Raw genomic sequence first — 16,191 nt, 5'->3', positions numbered from 1 at the left:
TCATTGTCCTCATTTATTGCACAGTTGTCTATTGTCTTAGTCTTCAAGTTAGATAGGTATTAGGAATTATAGATCAATAGTCATCTATGTTTATCATATTTATAGTTAGACTAATCAGGTTCTTTAGATACATAGGGATTATATTCTGTATAAATAGATAAGCTTTAACCTCTTCAAAGAGCTGAAGAAAATGGCATTTAATCTAACTTAGAGTTCTGTGGTAACAAGACACAATTGTTCCTGGCAACACCAATGTATTCTTGAGAGATTTTTGAGCACCAAAGACACTCCTCTTGGAGCTTGTCTTCTTCTTGGCAAAACCAGCTTCTGGGCAAGGAACTGCCCATACCTCAACTACTGACAAAATACATAGTATCCGGAAATGGATAAGCAGAACTGTCTCTTGCCAAGACAGGGTAAGACGGTTTTGAAAATTCTCTTGTCTTTAAAAATAATCTGTCAATTATTCTAGGCCTTAGCCAAAGTTGGTTGTTTCAAGCTGAAAACATGACTTTGGGTCATTGCCCAGGTAGCCAGTTGTCTCTGTGATTTGATGCATGTTTTGGAAGCTGTTTGATCTCACTTCCTAATCACTCAGCTAACATTACCCTTCTCATATCTTCGATGGGATTGAAGACTAGATAAATAATGTTACTTTCCTCCCATGACTTGACCAAGTTATTTATTATACAAGACTTAAGCTATTAGAATAGGATATTTGTTCTTATTGTAGATAATTTTGTAATACATTTAGAACTCTCTTACTTAAACAAAAGGGGGAGGTACTGTGGGAGCTCCTTCTGCTCCTTCAGCCAATAGCCTTTAAGATACCAGCCCATTTGGGCATGATCTCTGCTGCTTTTTAAAGCAGTGGTAGCTGTGAGCTCTCTCTCTTGCTTCAGACTCTGCTTCTGGCTAGTAGACCCCTTTTCCTGGTCATGCAGAGTGCTGTTGTCTAGTACAGTGATCTGTAAGTTTTTCTTTTAAATAAATAACCCTTTTATTAATCATAATTCCAAACTTGTGTGGGATTGATTTGTGACTTATGCCTTCATGCTAGGAAGGACCATCAGGAATTGGTTCTCAAGGAACAGAGAGTGAGAGTTTTCTTTGTATCCTTCTCTGTTTTTAATTAAAGATCTTATGTGCTTTTATTGTCTCTTGTTAATTGGCATAGGAATTTTTTCTTTTATACTTGAGATGTGCATTTAGAATTAGTTCAATTCTACTTTTAAAGAACATGATGATGCCTCATAGTAGCATAAATATGTTAGGGTAAGGAAATAATTTTATTCTTTTCTTCCTGTCTAGTTATTTATTTCTTGAAAAGCATCTGTCTTAGGCAGAGAAAAGAAACCATGAAGATGGCAACTCTTATAAAGGAAAGCATTTAATTGGGTCTTGATTACAGTTTCAGAGCCTTAGTCCATTACCTTCATTGTTGTTAGAATGGAGGCATGCAGCTGAGTGTTCTATACTTGGGTCTGAATCTGAAGGCAGCAGGAAGAGGTAATCACTGAGTCTAAGTTGAGCTCCTAAAACTCCAAAGTCCACCCACAGCAACACATTTCTACAAACAAGACCACACCATCTAATCTTTCTCTAATAGTAAGACCCACTAATGACTACTCATTTAAATATATGTGTGATCTTGCCGCACACAGGAACACCAAATGTTGGTTACATTTCGGCACTGTGTCTGCACCTTAATCAACTGCTATTTCAGCCAACAACAGTTACTCCACAGTTACATGCCTGCTTCCTCATCAGGTGGCACTAGGGTGGCAGCCTGACAGAAATTCTGTTCCAGTGGGCACTGGCTCTCTCAAGGCCACTAAAGGTTGCTTTAACTAAATCTTTATATTCTGTTTATAGATAAGACTCAAGATTCAAAGGCTGGGTTGAAAACCTGCTAGCTCAGAGATGCTGGTCACAGCTAGATAACCTCTCCTTGCTGGTGTCTTCAAAAAGCCCCTGTCCTGCCCTTCCAAATGAAAACAAAGAACGATGTGCCACTCCAAATCCCACCCTACTACTTCCTGTGTTTCTGTTTCTCTTCTTCATGCTCTCTGGTGCTCTATGATTACTTCCTGTCAACTAGTTGTAACTCAGTCTCCTAATCCACGGTTATTTTTATTTAATCAATGCAAATGCAAACTTTGGGCTCACAGTGTGACTGAATATCTACCAGTAAGTGACATCTGGAAAAAGGAGTTTAATCAAGTCAGATCATGCATTATGCCTAACCGGCAAGGGGCTGGAATAAGGAAAGCAGGGCTACTCTACAAATTTTCAACAAAATAAGGTTCCTCATAAAAGGTAATACTTTCTTAATATGTAATAAGTCTATTTTTTAAAAATGTTGAAATAGATATTGACATATGATGATACAACTTCTAATTACCATTTTATAATCATTTAAATATTTAACACTCTTATTTAAATATTTTCTAGAGTCAAGATGTTCAGGTGTGGATTGGAATCAAATGACACAGAGTAGTTCATTACCCATGACAGAAAGCATTATTCTTCTCTATCTTGTGGCCGGAATTCTGGCTTTAATTAGGGGATGGCATGTGGAGAAAGGAATTTAACCAAGCTATCTTATGTGGTATGCCTACACTGGAACTGTCAAGGAGCTGGAAGAAGGAAATCAGGGTTACTCTACAAACTATTTGACAAAATAAGGTCATTCATAAATGGTAAATAATGGGTTAATACCTTTAAAATATAATTTCCAAGGTATTGACATGTCAGTGATGATTAAACTTCTAATTATTGCCTTATAATTATTTAAACATTTAAACATTCTTATTTAAATATTTTCTAGAGTCAAGTGGTACAAATGGAAATCAAGCATCACAGAATGGTTCATTACCTAAGACAGAAGGTACTGTTCTTCTCTATCTTGTGTTCAGAACTGAGGAAATGGAGAGTTCACCTTGCTTAGAAACAGCACCTAATGCTTTAGCTTTTGGAGAGACTTAGGATGAGTGGAAGAATCTGGTGATGTGAGAGTTATGTCAGGAGGGACCCTGAATGATGGCCTCTGCAGCTTTGCTGTCTTAGAGTAAGAGAAGCTATGGGATTTAGCACCCTCCCAAGTCTCTGCTAAAGAACCCTTTGTCATCTAATTAGATGACTTTTGTTTGATGTGAGTTGTGAGGACCTGGAGACCTCAAAGAGGCAAGTGCCACTGAAATGGTGTAGTTGAGCTGGTTAATACAATGCTTATCCGAGTCAAGGTTTATTCACCGTGACTTCTGCTCATGTTAAAGTGATAACATTACTGACTTTTTTTTTGTTACAGGTGACTATAACATATAATTTTGTTGAGTAATCACCACTAAGCAAACCTGTGTCCATCATGGATGCTTAGTCAGTATATAAGAAGTGGGAGGTTTTATAGTACATGATGCATGCAGCCAACAGGCATTTAATTTTTACTTTAGAAGGTGAATAATATATTTAGTTTCTATAGATTGAACACACAGAAACAAGAAATGTGAAAAAATCAAATTTATCTGGAATACACTCATAAGTCAAGCAATGCTCTTCTGTAACTTCATGTACACTGCTGTAGACAGACTTAACGCAGGTTTCCTTTTCTCATTCTTTCTGTGTTTGTGTCCAGTTAACACTACACTGTTTGTACAGATGGGTGCAAAGGCTCTGCTGTGCTGCCCTGCTCTTCCAATGACAGAAGCAGTATTAATAATGTGGGTCATAGCCCTCAGAGGGCAGCCTCCCTGCAGAATATCCTACAGAGCAGAAATAAAGGAGATCAATGAAACAAACTGTACAGATAAGAGAATCACCTGGGCATCCACACCTGACCAGAGTCCTGACCTTCAGATCAATGCAGTGGCCCTCGGTCATGACGGGCTTTATTCATGTGAAATAGCAACACTGCAGGGGAATTTCCAAAGGAGACATGACCTCCAAGTGCTAGGTAAGTGACAGGGTCACATATCGTGCTATTTCAGGTCACCAGATTGTAGATAGAATCAGACGCCTTTGTAATTTGGGACAAGACTGAATCATTTTTTGCTTCCATCTCCACAGTGCCTCCAACAGTAACCCTGCTGCCAGGGGAAAACAGAACAGCAGTTTGTGAGGCAACTGCAGGCAAGCCGGCTGCGCAGATCTTTTGGAGTCCAGATGGGGATCACGTCACTAAGCAGGAATCACACAGCAATGGCACTGTGACTGTCAGGAGCTCATACCACTGGGAGCAGAACAATGTGTCTGCTGTGTTCTGTTTTGTCTCCCATCCAACTGGCAACCAGACTCTGCCCATAGAACTCAATCAAGGTAAGTGTCCCATATTTAAAGACTAAATGCCCTGCAGTGTATAGACTCAGGTAAGGGCTTTCTCAATAGGACTCTGGTTGCTAGGTAATTTAGATTTAAAAAAAGCCAACAAGTGGGAAATTCATGAGATTAAGAAGTTTCTGAACTACAAAGGAAATTGTTAATTGACTGGACAAGTAGTATACAGATCTGATAGAGGATTCATATCTAGATATGCAAGTCATTAAAAAAATGAAATACACTGGATGTCAATCTGTAGAAGAATGAAAATAGATCCATATCTATCACCATGCACAAAACTCAAGTCCAAATGGATTAAAGACCTCAATATCAGTCCGAACACACTGAACCTGATAGAAGAGAAAGTGGGAAATACTCTACAACGCATGGGCAGAGGAGACCACTCCCTACGTATAACCCCAGCAGCACAGACATTAAGGGCAACATTGAATAAATGGGACCTCCTGAGACTGAGAAGCTTCTGTAAAGCAAAGGACGCTGTCACTAAGACAAAAAGGCAACCCACTGACTGGGAGAAGATCTTCACCAACCCCGCAACTGACAAAGGTCTGATCTCCAAAATATATAAAGAACTCAAGAAACTAGGCTGTAAAAAACTAATCAACCCAATTATAAAATGGGGCACTGAGCTGAACAGAGAATTCTCAACAGAAGAACTTCAAATGGCCAAAAGACACTTCAGGTCTTGCTCAACTTCCTTAGTGATCAGGGAAATGCAAATCAGGACAACTTTAAGATACCATCTTACACCTGTCAGAATGGCTAAGATAAAAAATACCAATGATTGTCTTTGCTGGAGAGGTTGTGGAGTAAGGGGTACACTCATCCTTTGCTGGTGGGAATGCAAACTTGTGCAACCACTTTGGAAAGTAGTGTGGCGGTTTCTCAGGAAATACCACTCTTGGGAATATACCCAGAGATGCCCTATCATACAACAAAAGTATATGCTCAACTATGTTCATAGCAGCATTGTTTGTAATAGCCAGAACCTGGAAACAACCTAGATGCCCTTCAATGGAAGAATGGATTAAGAAAGTATGGAATATATACATATTAGACTACTACTTAGCAGTAAAAAACAATGACTTCTTGAATTTTGAAAGCAAATGGATGGAAATAGAAAACACTATCCTAAGTGAGGTAAGCCATACCCAAAAAGAGGAACATGGGATGTTCTCACTCATAATTGGTTTCTAGCCATTAATAAAGGACATTGAGCCTATAATTCATGATCCTAGAGAAGCTAAATAAGAAGGTGAACCCAAAGAAAAACATATAGGCATCCTCCTGAATATTAACCTTCATGAGGCGATGAAAGGAGACTGAGATGGAGACACACATTGGAGCACCGGACTGAAATCTCAAGGTCCAAATCAGGAGCAGAAGGAGAGAGAACATGAGCTTGGAACTGAGGACCGAGAGGGGTGCACCCACACACTGAGACAATGGGGATGTTCTATCAGGAACTCACCAAGGCCAGCTGGCCTGGGTCTGAAAAATCATGGGATAAAACCGGACTCACTGAACATAGTGGACAATGAGGACTGCTGAGAAGTCAAGAACAATGGCAATGGGTTTTTGATCCTACTGCACGTACTGGCTTTGTGAGAGCCTAGGCAGTTTGGTTGCTCACCTTACTAGACCTGGATGGAGGTGGGAGGTCCTTGGACTTCCCAAAGGGCAGGGAACCCTGACTGCTCTTCGGGCTGATGAGGGAGAAGGGCTTGATTGGGGGAGGGGGAGGTAAATGGGAGGCGGTGGCGGGGAGGAGGCAGAAATCTCAACTAACTAACTAACTAACTAACTAACTAAATAAATAAATAAAATACACCTGGAAAAGAAACAACCAAATTTAAAAATGAGCTATGAATCTGAATAGATTGTTCTTCGAAGACGAAATACAAATGATCTAGAAATATTTTTAAATGGCTCACTATTCTTTTTTTTTTTTTTTCGAGACAGGGTTTCTCTGTGGCTTTGGAGCCTGTCCTGGAACTAGCTCTTGTAGATCAGGCTGGCCTCGAACTCACAGAGCTCCACCTGCCTCTTCCTCCTGAGTGCTGGGATTAAAGGCGTGCGCCACCACCGCCCGGCTTGGCTCACTATTCTTAACTATCAGTGTAATGCCAATTAAAACTACTTTGAGATTTTGGTCTTAATTCAGCCAGAATACTTAATATTAAAATAAAAGACAGTAGATGTTTGAAGTCGGGGAAACTTCATGCACTGTTGGGAGTACAATTGGTGCATCCACCATGGAGATAAATGTGGCTGTACCTTAGAAAACTAGAAAGAGATCTCCCATATGACCAAGCTCTTCCACTCCTGGGAACATAAAAGTACTCTGACTACAGAGCTATATACCCATCCGTGTTCATGGATGCTCCTGTCCTAGGTCATGGACACAGCTTAGATGTCCATCAACTGATGAGTGATCAATGCCTGTGAGTGAAAATGGCATGGATGTTATAGAGGCTACTAACTGCTTCTGATTGATATAAGTTACATAAGAAAATGTGTACCTGGTATTTCAATTGCTGCCAAGAGCCTCTGGATGGGGAGTCTTAAAGAAGTCTTTTATCATTTAGTAAAGTGTAAAATCCATGCACAAATATTAAAGAATACATAGGGAACCTGAATAGAGTTGTAAGCCACTGTGTTTCAACCACAGCTGCTTGTTCCTTATGGGTAAAAACAAACAAACAAACAAATAAAAAACATCCCTTCCTTGGTCACTTCCATCCCTAATGAAAACCCTGTCTCTTGAACCAAAACGTGCCTCTCAGTTGAGTATCAGACCAGTGACAGATTTCCCGTAAGAGTGGAGCTCACAAGCTACTATTCTGCAGAATGGACGTAGAATCAAACTACCCTCTAAATTTATATCTTTCTACCCGTAGATCACTGCAACTCTCATGGCTCTTCAGAGAGGTCACTTTTTAAGTGAACAGTAGATAGAGCAGAAACTTTCCACTGGTCAAGGGGAAAAAAAAAGCAGAAAAATTTTTGGTAAATTCCAGGGTCAGGAGAGGTCAGAGGAAGTGACTTCTGGACTTGACAGGCAGGGTCTCTAAACTCACAAGCTCCCAGCAAAGGAGTTTCCTGTGCAAGCTAAAGCCAATCAATGTTTATCATGGAGTGAAAAGAGACCCCCGAGTCCCTGCAAGGAAAAATGTGGAACTAAGGACAGTTGATGGGTTCTTAAGGAGAGAGAGTCAGCTATCTTTGAGGCTGTAGTTCCTCATAGGCCCCAACCCAGGAGTAAATGGGCAGGATAAACTGAAGTCAGTGTGTTATAAAAACAATGATAAAAAGTTGGTGTGGTAACAAAGCGAATGGGGATCTTATTGGAGTTAGGATGAGAAGTTGTAGGTGAATATGATTGTACGAAATTCTCAAAACTTTTTTTAAATAAAAAAAGAATAATGCCTTTCAAAAGTCTAATATTTGCATGGGATGCCCTTCAGACAGAGGACTCAGAGGATCTAAGCTGGATTTGACCCGAAAACCTCCTCCCTGAAGACTGAATCTCATAGTCACCAAAGTGCTGTGCAAGGTGCCCCAAAAGGGAAGCACTTGGTAGTCCCACCTGGCTATGGAGCTTATGAACCACAGCAATGACCAGCATGGTTAGTCCCTAAGGTTAAACAGTAACCATATCTTGGTAGCAACCAAAAGCTGTCCAATTATATTCAAGACCCACTCAATAGGAGGAATATCGTGCCTGGTACTGGAAACCTAACCAACTACTCAAGGTTAGTGAGGTCATTGATCTTAGAGATGAATATACTACAGCCCTTTACTAAACCAGAGCATTGATTATCTGAATTCAAAATACCCTTATGCCCACTAGTAAGTGTAGCTCTTAACCTTTACCAAAGAAGTTTTTCTTTGTAATAGATAGAAACCATTATAGAATGCCAAAAATGATCAAAATGCAGAACACAGTGATCATAGGATGTCCAGTTTCCTTGGATACTTATATAACACAATTTCTTTACCTAATTCTCGGGGAATATTATAGAATATTATTAAAAGAGCCATAGGACCAGGAAATCTACTATAAAATTTTGTCTCTTCAACTTCCTGGATAGGACACCAGTAGCACAGACACAAAACTCGACAGTTAATAAACAGGACCTTCCTGAAACTGAAAAGTTTCTAAAAGGCAAAGGACACTGTAAATAAGACAAAACAGCAACCTACAGAATGGAAAAAGATCATCACCAACCACTCATCTGACAGAGACCTGATTCCTGAAATATATGAAGAAGTCAAGAAACTAGATATCAAAAACCAAATAATCCATTTTTAAAAATAAGGTACAGACCTAAACAGAAAATTCTCAACAGAAGAATCTCAAATGACTGAAAAACACTTAAGTATATGACAAATATCCTTAGTCATAGAGAGATGTAAGTCAAATTGACTCTGAAATTCCATCTTACACCTGTCAGAATGGCTAAGAACAAAAATAAAAATGGCTCCTTTTGCTGGAGAGGGTGTGGAGTAAAGGGAACACCCCTTCATTGCTAGTGGAAGTGCAAACTTATACAGCCACTTTGGGAATTAATTTGGCAGTTTATCAAAAAACTGGGAATTAATCTACCTCAAGACCCAGCTATATCATTCCTGGACATATACCCAAAAGATGCTCAATCATGCCACAAAGACACTTGCTCAACTATGTTTATAGAAGCATTATTTGTAATAGCCAGAACCTGGAAACAATCTAGACGCCACTCAACCAAAAAATGGATAAAGTAAATGTGGTACATTTGCACAATGGATTATTACTCATCTGTAAAAAAACAATGAGGAACAGGAAATTTGAAGGCAAATGGATGGATCTAGGGAAAAAAAATCATCCTGAGAGAGGTAATCCAGAACTAGAAAAACAAACAAGGTATGTACTCACTCATAAGTGGATTTTAACTGCAAAACATAAGATAGCCATGTTAAAATCCACAGACCTAGAGAGACTAGGTAACAAGGAGGACCCAAGGTGAGACACACGGATGTCCCTGGGAAAAGAAAATAGAAAAGAAGTCGTGGGTAGAATGGGGACGAATGGACATAGTAACTTGATGGATTGGTTTGGGGAGTGACTGGAGGTTTAGAGTACTGAAGGAGAAAACTGGAAAAGGTGGATTTGGGGAATCAGGTAGAAACCTGACAGGGGAAACTCCCACAAATCTACAAGGATGATCCCAGCTAAGACTCCTAGCAATAGTGAATATCTAGCCTGAACTGATCATGTCCTATGATCATATTGCTATTGTTATCAGAGAGCCTTCATCCAGTAACTGATGGAGACAGATATAGAGATCCACAGTCAAACATTAAGCTGGGCACCAGGAATCCTTCTGAAGAAAGGGAGGAAGTATTTTTGGAGTCGGAGAGTTCAAAGATATCAAAGAAAACCCATAGAAACATGTAACCTGGCTTACAGAAACTCAGAGTCTGAGCAAACAATGAGGGAGCCTGCATGGGATTACCCTAATATGTGACAATTGTGTAGCTTTCTCTATTTGTCAGGCTCCAAACACTGGGAGTTGTGACTCTCTCTACCTCTTTGACTAGCTCTTAGGAACCTATTCCTCACACTGGATTGCTTTGCCCAGCCTAAACCAAAGGGAAGGCACTTAGTCTATAGGTGATTTGATAAGTGATGCTTTGATGATATCCATGGGAAGCCTGCTCCTTTCTGATCAGGAATAGGGAAAGAGTGGATTGGGAGGAGGTAGAGAGGAGCTGGGGAGTAGGGAATGGGAGGAGAGGAATAAGGGGTAACTGTGACAGGTATGTAAAATGGATGAATGAATGGATAGATAGATAGATAGATAGATAGATAGATAGATAAAAACTTTTTTGTGTGTTTATTAGCTTGTTTTTTTTATTTTATATTTTTTTTGAAAAGAAAAAAAAATTCCGCCTCCTCCCAGCCTCCCATTTCCCTCCTCCTCCTCCCACCCCTCTCCCCCTCCCCCCACTTTTCTCCTCCTTCCTCTCCAGTCCAAAGAGCAGTCAGGGTTCACTGCCCCTTGGAAAATCCAAGGTCCTTCCCCCTTCATCCTGGTCGAGGAAGGTTAACATCCAAACTGGCTAGGCTCCCACAAAGCCAGAACATGAAGTAGGATCAAAACCCCGCGCCACTGTCCTTGGCTTCTCATCAGCCCTCATTGTCCGCCATGTTCAGAGAATCCGGTTTTATCCCCTGCTTTTTCAGTCACAGTCCAGCTGGCCTTGGTGAGCTCCCAATAGATCAGCCCCACTGTCGTAGTGGGTGGACGCACCCCTCGTGGTCCTGACTTCTATGCTCATGTTCTCCCTCCTTCTGCTCCTCATTGGGACCTTGGGAGCTCAGTCTGGTGCTCCAGTGTGGGTCTCTGTCTCTATTTCCATCCATCGCCAGATGAAGTCTATGGTGATATGCAAGATATTCATCAGTATGGCTATAGGATAGGGTCATTTCAGGTTCCCTATCCTCAGCTGCCCAAGGAACTAACTGGGGACATTGCCTGGGGCACCTGGGAGCCACTCTAGGTTCGAGACTCTTGTCAACCCTAAGGTGGCTCCCTTAACTTATATATGTGCTTCCCTACTCCCCTATCCAACCCTCCTATATCCCAATCATCCCGTTTCCCCAAGTTCCCTCCATCCTCCCCTTCTCACTTTTATCTTCCCCTCTCCCTTTACCCCCATCCCACCCCACCCCCAAGATCTCAGTTTTTTTGCCCGGCAATCTTGTCTACTTCCCATAGCCAGGAGGATAACTATATGTTTCTCTTTGGGTTCACCTTCTTATTTAGCTTCTTTAGGATCACAAATTACAGACTCAGTGACCTTTATTTATGGCTAGAAACCAATTATGAGTGAGTACATCCCATGTTCATCTTTTTGGGTCTGGGATACCTCACTCAGGATAGTGTTTTCTATTTCCATCCATTTGCATGCAAACTTCGAGAAGTCATTATTTTTACCGCAGAGTAGTACTCTAATGTGTATATATTCCACACTTTCTTCATCCATTCTTCCATTGAAGGACATGTAGGTTGTTTCCAGTTTCTGGCTATTACAAATAATGCTGCTATGAACATAGTTGAACAAATGCTTTTGTCATATAATAGGGCATCTCTTGGATATATTCCCAATAGTGGTATTGCTGGGTCGAGGGGTAGGTTGATCCCGAATTTCCTGAGGAATCACCACACTGATTTCCAAAGTGGTTGCACAAGTTTGCATTCCCACCAGCAATGGATGAGGGTACCCCTTCCTCCATAATCTCTCCAGCAAAGGCTATCATTGGTGTTTTTCATTTTTGCCATTCTGACAGCTGTAAGATGATATCTCAAAGTTGTTTTGATTTGCATTACCCTGATCGCTAAGGAGGTTGAGCATGACCTTAAGTGTCTTTTGGCCATTTGAACTTCTTCTGTTGAGAATTATCTGTTCAGTTCAGTGCCCCAATTTTTAATTGGGTTATTTAGCATTTTAAAGTCTAGTTTCTTGAGTTCTTTATATATTTTGGAGATCAGACCTTTGTTGCTGGGTTGATGAAGATCTTCTCCCAGTCAGTAGGTTGCCTTTTTGTCTTAGTGTCTCCTGGAAATGACAGGAAAGCTTCACCCATGAAACCTCAACAAGTCAACATCAATAGATATACATGCATGGTAGCGGTAAATCTCATGGGTCCTCACCCCTTCTGTTTGTTTGAATGTAATTGGCTCCCATAATCTTATAGGGAGCAGCACTATAATGAGGTGTGGCTATGCTGGAGTGAGTATGGTCTTCTTGGAGGAAGTGTGTCACTGTGGGGATGGATTTTGAGGTTTCCTATGCTTAGGAACCACCCAATGAGGCAGTTGGCTTACTGTAGCTTTCAAGATGTAGGACTCTCAGCCCCAGCACCACATCTGCCTGCATGCTGCCATGCACCCTGTCATGATGAAAATGGACCAAACCTCTTAAACAGTAAACAAGCCACTCCAATTAAATGTTGTCTTTATAAGTGTTGCCATGGTCTGCTTGTCTCTTCACAGCAATGAAGACCCTAACTAAGACACCCCTTAACTAATAATTATAGATAATTAAGAGGTACTGAACGGGGGAGAAATAATCTTTCCTCAGAGATGGCTCCATAATTGGTTATCCAATACCAAGTGGCCAATTCTGAAATCATGTACATTCAAGCAACAAAAACTAAGCAGATTTCATTTGCATATTATATAAAAATAGGCAAGGAAAACAATTAAGAAAGAAGAGGTTAGGAATTTAAGAAGGAGCATTGGGAGGTTGGATGAAGGAATAGGAATGGATAGAAATTGTGTAATTATATTTTCATAAAAATAAAATAAAGATTATACAGGAACTTTGTCCTTATATAACTGGGAAGGATTAACAATAATACTTTGTACCTATTCACTATAAGATATTTGGTAATGTCTATGAATCATAAAAGCTGGACTAGGATGCTAAATTTCATTCTGAAATAGTAGTACATGAGTAGTATTTGAAGTACAATTGATAAGGTTTTCTGATTTTGACATTCCCTAAAACTTTAAAAATACTGTCAGTGATTTTATAGCTGTTTGCCTTAATCCCTTGATTAGAACTATTATTTAACTGATTTGTTCTTTGCCCTTGCCTGTAGTTACAGGTGTCACCAGCACGCTGCATTCCCTGCTGACCATTCTCTATGTGAAACTTTCCCTTCTGGGGATCATTCTGCTCATCCTAGGATTTGTTTTCTTCCTGAAGAGAAATTATTTCAGGTAGGAACAGAAAACTGCAGTGTTAAGACCCCTTAGATGAAAACATTCTTAAAAATTTGAGCTCACAGTTGACTGGGAAAGTCTGTGCTGTGGCCAAATCATCGTTGTTCCCGCAGCTCTTCTTCATCCCCAGGCTTTCTTTAAATAAAGGAGCCCAGGCATAGTTGCCCACGGTGCTTGCAAAAGTGTCTCCTTGCTGCGGTTCTGAGGAGGGACTTAGCCTGGCCTTCTCTTTCAGGAACCAGTGGTAGAAATGAAGTTCCTGGCACTTTATGAGTTTATTTATGAGTTTCTTGACACCTGCAAGTTTCTGCTCATTCCTACTTAATTGCTTTTTTATATTGCTTATTTTGTTTATTTCTAGAAAATGAAAATCTAGATTTCTGAAGCCCATAAGTCTGATGACACAGCACAAGAAAACAGCCATTTGCCATCACCTTTCTCACTGACATCCAGCTTACCTGCTCCTGATGTCTTCATCTTTTCACAAGTTGTATGAGCACCTGCAGTCATGCAGTATAAATCTACAGAAAAAAGCTTGGGTGTTACCGCCATACATGCTATGAATGGCTATTACTCTCTCTTCCCCAATCGTAGGTCAGAAAAGATGGTTTAGCAAATGGAGAGCAACAGTGTTGGATGGAATTCCTTCACACACATCTTCCAGGAAAAGCTTCCATCGACTCTCTGTTTCTAGAACATTTCACGTGATCATAAATGTTACACTGTCAGATACCATAACAAGCAACACCTTCAAGTCAGCCACTAGCAGGCCTTCTTTCTTGCTTGCTTGCTACCAAGTAGCTGGACCATTGTCTTTTGTATTAATCTTTGAATATATATGACATGGGATTCCCTTCTGTATGCTGTGAATATGCTTTGTTATCATTGATTAATAAAGAAGCTGCTTTGGGCCTCTGACAGGGCAGAATAGAGCTAGGCAAAAAAAACTAAACTGAGTGCTAGGAGAAACAAGGAGTCAGGGAGATGTCATGTAGCTGCCAAAGGAGACAGATGCCTGAACTTAAACCAGTCAGCCACAGCCTTGTGACAACCCACAGCATAATAGAAAGGGGTTAATTTAAGATGTAAGAGTTAGTTAATAAGAAGCTTAAGCTAATAGGTCAAGCAGTGTTTTCATTAACATAGTTCATGTGTAATTATTCATGTTTGATTATTTTGGGCCCGGATGGCCGGGATCTAACAAGAAGTCTCTGCCTACATATATAACTAGAAACAACTTCTTTTTGTTGTTGATATCTCTGCACTTTAATAAAAGTTACAAATTGAGTCCAGAGAAAGCACTGCCAGGGTCATGGAGATAACCCTGGAAATCCCTTTACTGTTTAAAGACCCAGTGTCTCAATCCCCATGCTTGTCTGCATTGTTACCTACAGGGGTTGGGATGGTCATTGAGGGTAAAGGTAAGACACTGGTTAACCCTAATAACTGTAAACGAAGACCTTGTCTTCATATGACACAGATAGCATTCTATAATCAAAAGTACATTTTTAGTTAAAATAATTATTTCTTGGGTAAAGTGGCAAGGGATTTGGGCTATTACTTTTATTTTTATTAAAGGTCTAGGTAGAAAATGAGTGCCTGGTACTAGAGATTACCTGGAAGGCAGCCTCAGGTGGTTCCTTAGAAGTTTAAGTCCTGTCCATTTCACACTCTAGTGTAGTTGATTAGGCCAGGGCAAAGAATAAAGTCGTGTTGCTTTAAGCTACTCTTGTCTTCTACAACTTCGTTCTTAGAGTAGTTTATATTCAGTTGTGAATAGGGAGAGGAGAGAATTGCATTTGGGATAATTTATGAGTCTGTTCTGGAGTAGTAAGCCCACCTGCTCAGTCCTATGACCACACTAACTTGTAGGAAGCCTCGACAGTGTAGGCTAGTTTATTTGAAGAAAAAGTTTGTGGATCAGTGCACATGTAGCAAATCTCTGCACAGAATAAAAAGCCGTAACTGTTGCATAATATTTGTTAAGATGTGTTACATTTGTTTATGCTCTGGACCATTTGTTTAGTGATGCAAAAATGTGTTGCATTCTTTTATTTTGTATTGGGTTAACTCTGTGAAATTGTGTTACTTAGCCTGCCTTTATAATCTGATTGGTCTACTAAAGAGCTGAATGGCCAATAGCTGGACACAAAAAGGACAGGCAGGGCTGGCAGGCAGAGTGAATAAGTAGGAGAAGATATCTGGGAAGGAGGAACAAAGCAGTAAGAAAATAAGGGAGGAGGACATCAGAAGCCAGCCACCCAGCTACACAGCAGGGATGGAATAAGAAGTAATAAGGGTATGTAGAAAGGTAAAAGCCCAGAGACAAAAGGTAGACAGGATTTTCTAAGTTAAGAAAAGTGGGCAAGAAACAAGCCAAACTAAGTTCGGGCATTTATAAGTAGGAAGACTCCATGTGATTTATTTGGGAGCTGGGCAGTGGGCTCCCAAAAGTGCAATGAGAAAACCATAAAAGTAAAAACAACAAGAAACAGTGCTAATATCAACATTAATGCCTTTTTAAATAGGAACTCAGTATGTATCAAGCAGTAAATAAATGCATAATTGTCACTAAAACACATCTAAGAAACTCTTCTTATCTCCTTTTTCATTATAACTTTTTCATTTTTTTATAGTTCAGTGCATAAAGAGTTAAGATCTAGTACTGTAATTCTGTAACAGACTAAGAAATACAGGGGTAGAGATTACAAGTAGCTTGGTTCATCGTCTTTCTTACCTGTTCTACTTGTGGAAGACAATTATCTTCATGACTGAGAATTTACCCCACCTCTCTTGTCTTGTTTCTAGTATGTCTCAAGTTCTTTCCATAAAGAGTTTATGGACAGTTTTTACTCACTCCAAGTAGTTTTCTCTGGACAATAAAAAGATACATAAATGTCAGTTTGTCAGTATTGAATTTGGTCTCAAAATGTCTTTAGTGTTTTTACTTTTCATTCTATGGGAATATTAACAAACTACCTGCTGGAGGGTGAGAAGAGAACATAGCTGATCCATGTCAGTCAAGCCTTTCCTCTCTCTGCTGAATCAGCTCAAGGATCCAAGAGTGAGATTTACCCAA

The 16,191-nt window shown here is 40.1% G+C and overlaps 1 protein-coding gene across 1 annotated transcript in view; it reads left to right on the top strand.

Moving 5' to 3' along the window:
• Nucleotides 1-13,273, top strand: part of LOC121461611 (cell surface glycoprotein CD200 receptor 2-like) — a 40,944-nt gene extending 27,671 nt beyond the window's left edge. The window contains exons 3-7 of the mRNA XM_041672705.1: nucleotides 2,455-2,520; nucleotides 3,635-3,952; nucleotides 4,066-4,314; nucleotides 12,995-13,109; nucleotides 13,171-13,273. Of these exons, the coding sequence (XP_041528639.1) occupies nucleotides 2,455-2,520; nucleotides 3,635-3,952; nucleotides 4,066-4,314; nucleotides 12,995-13,109; nucleotides 13,171-13,273 (851 nt within the window). The remainder of the gene's footprint in view (nucleotides 1-2,454; nucleotides 2,521-3,634; nucleotides 3,953-4,065; nucleotides 4,315-12,994; nucleotides 13,110-13,170) is intronic.
• The last annotated feature ends 2,918 nt before the right edge of the window (nucleotides 13,274-16,191 follow it).

This window comes from Microtus oregoni, unplaced genomic scaffold (assembly GCF_018167655.1).
Source record: "Microtus oregoni isolate MIOR12 unplaced genomic scaffold, Mior012 000023F_ref0000262, whole genome shotgun sequence".
Taxonomy (NCBI): domain Eukaryota; kingdom Metazoa; phylum Chordata; class Mammalia; order Rodentia; family Cricetidae; genus Microtus; species Microtus oregoni.
Note: the sequence above shows the minus strand (reverse complement) of the source record. Positions and strands in the feature narration are given on the sequence as shown.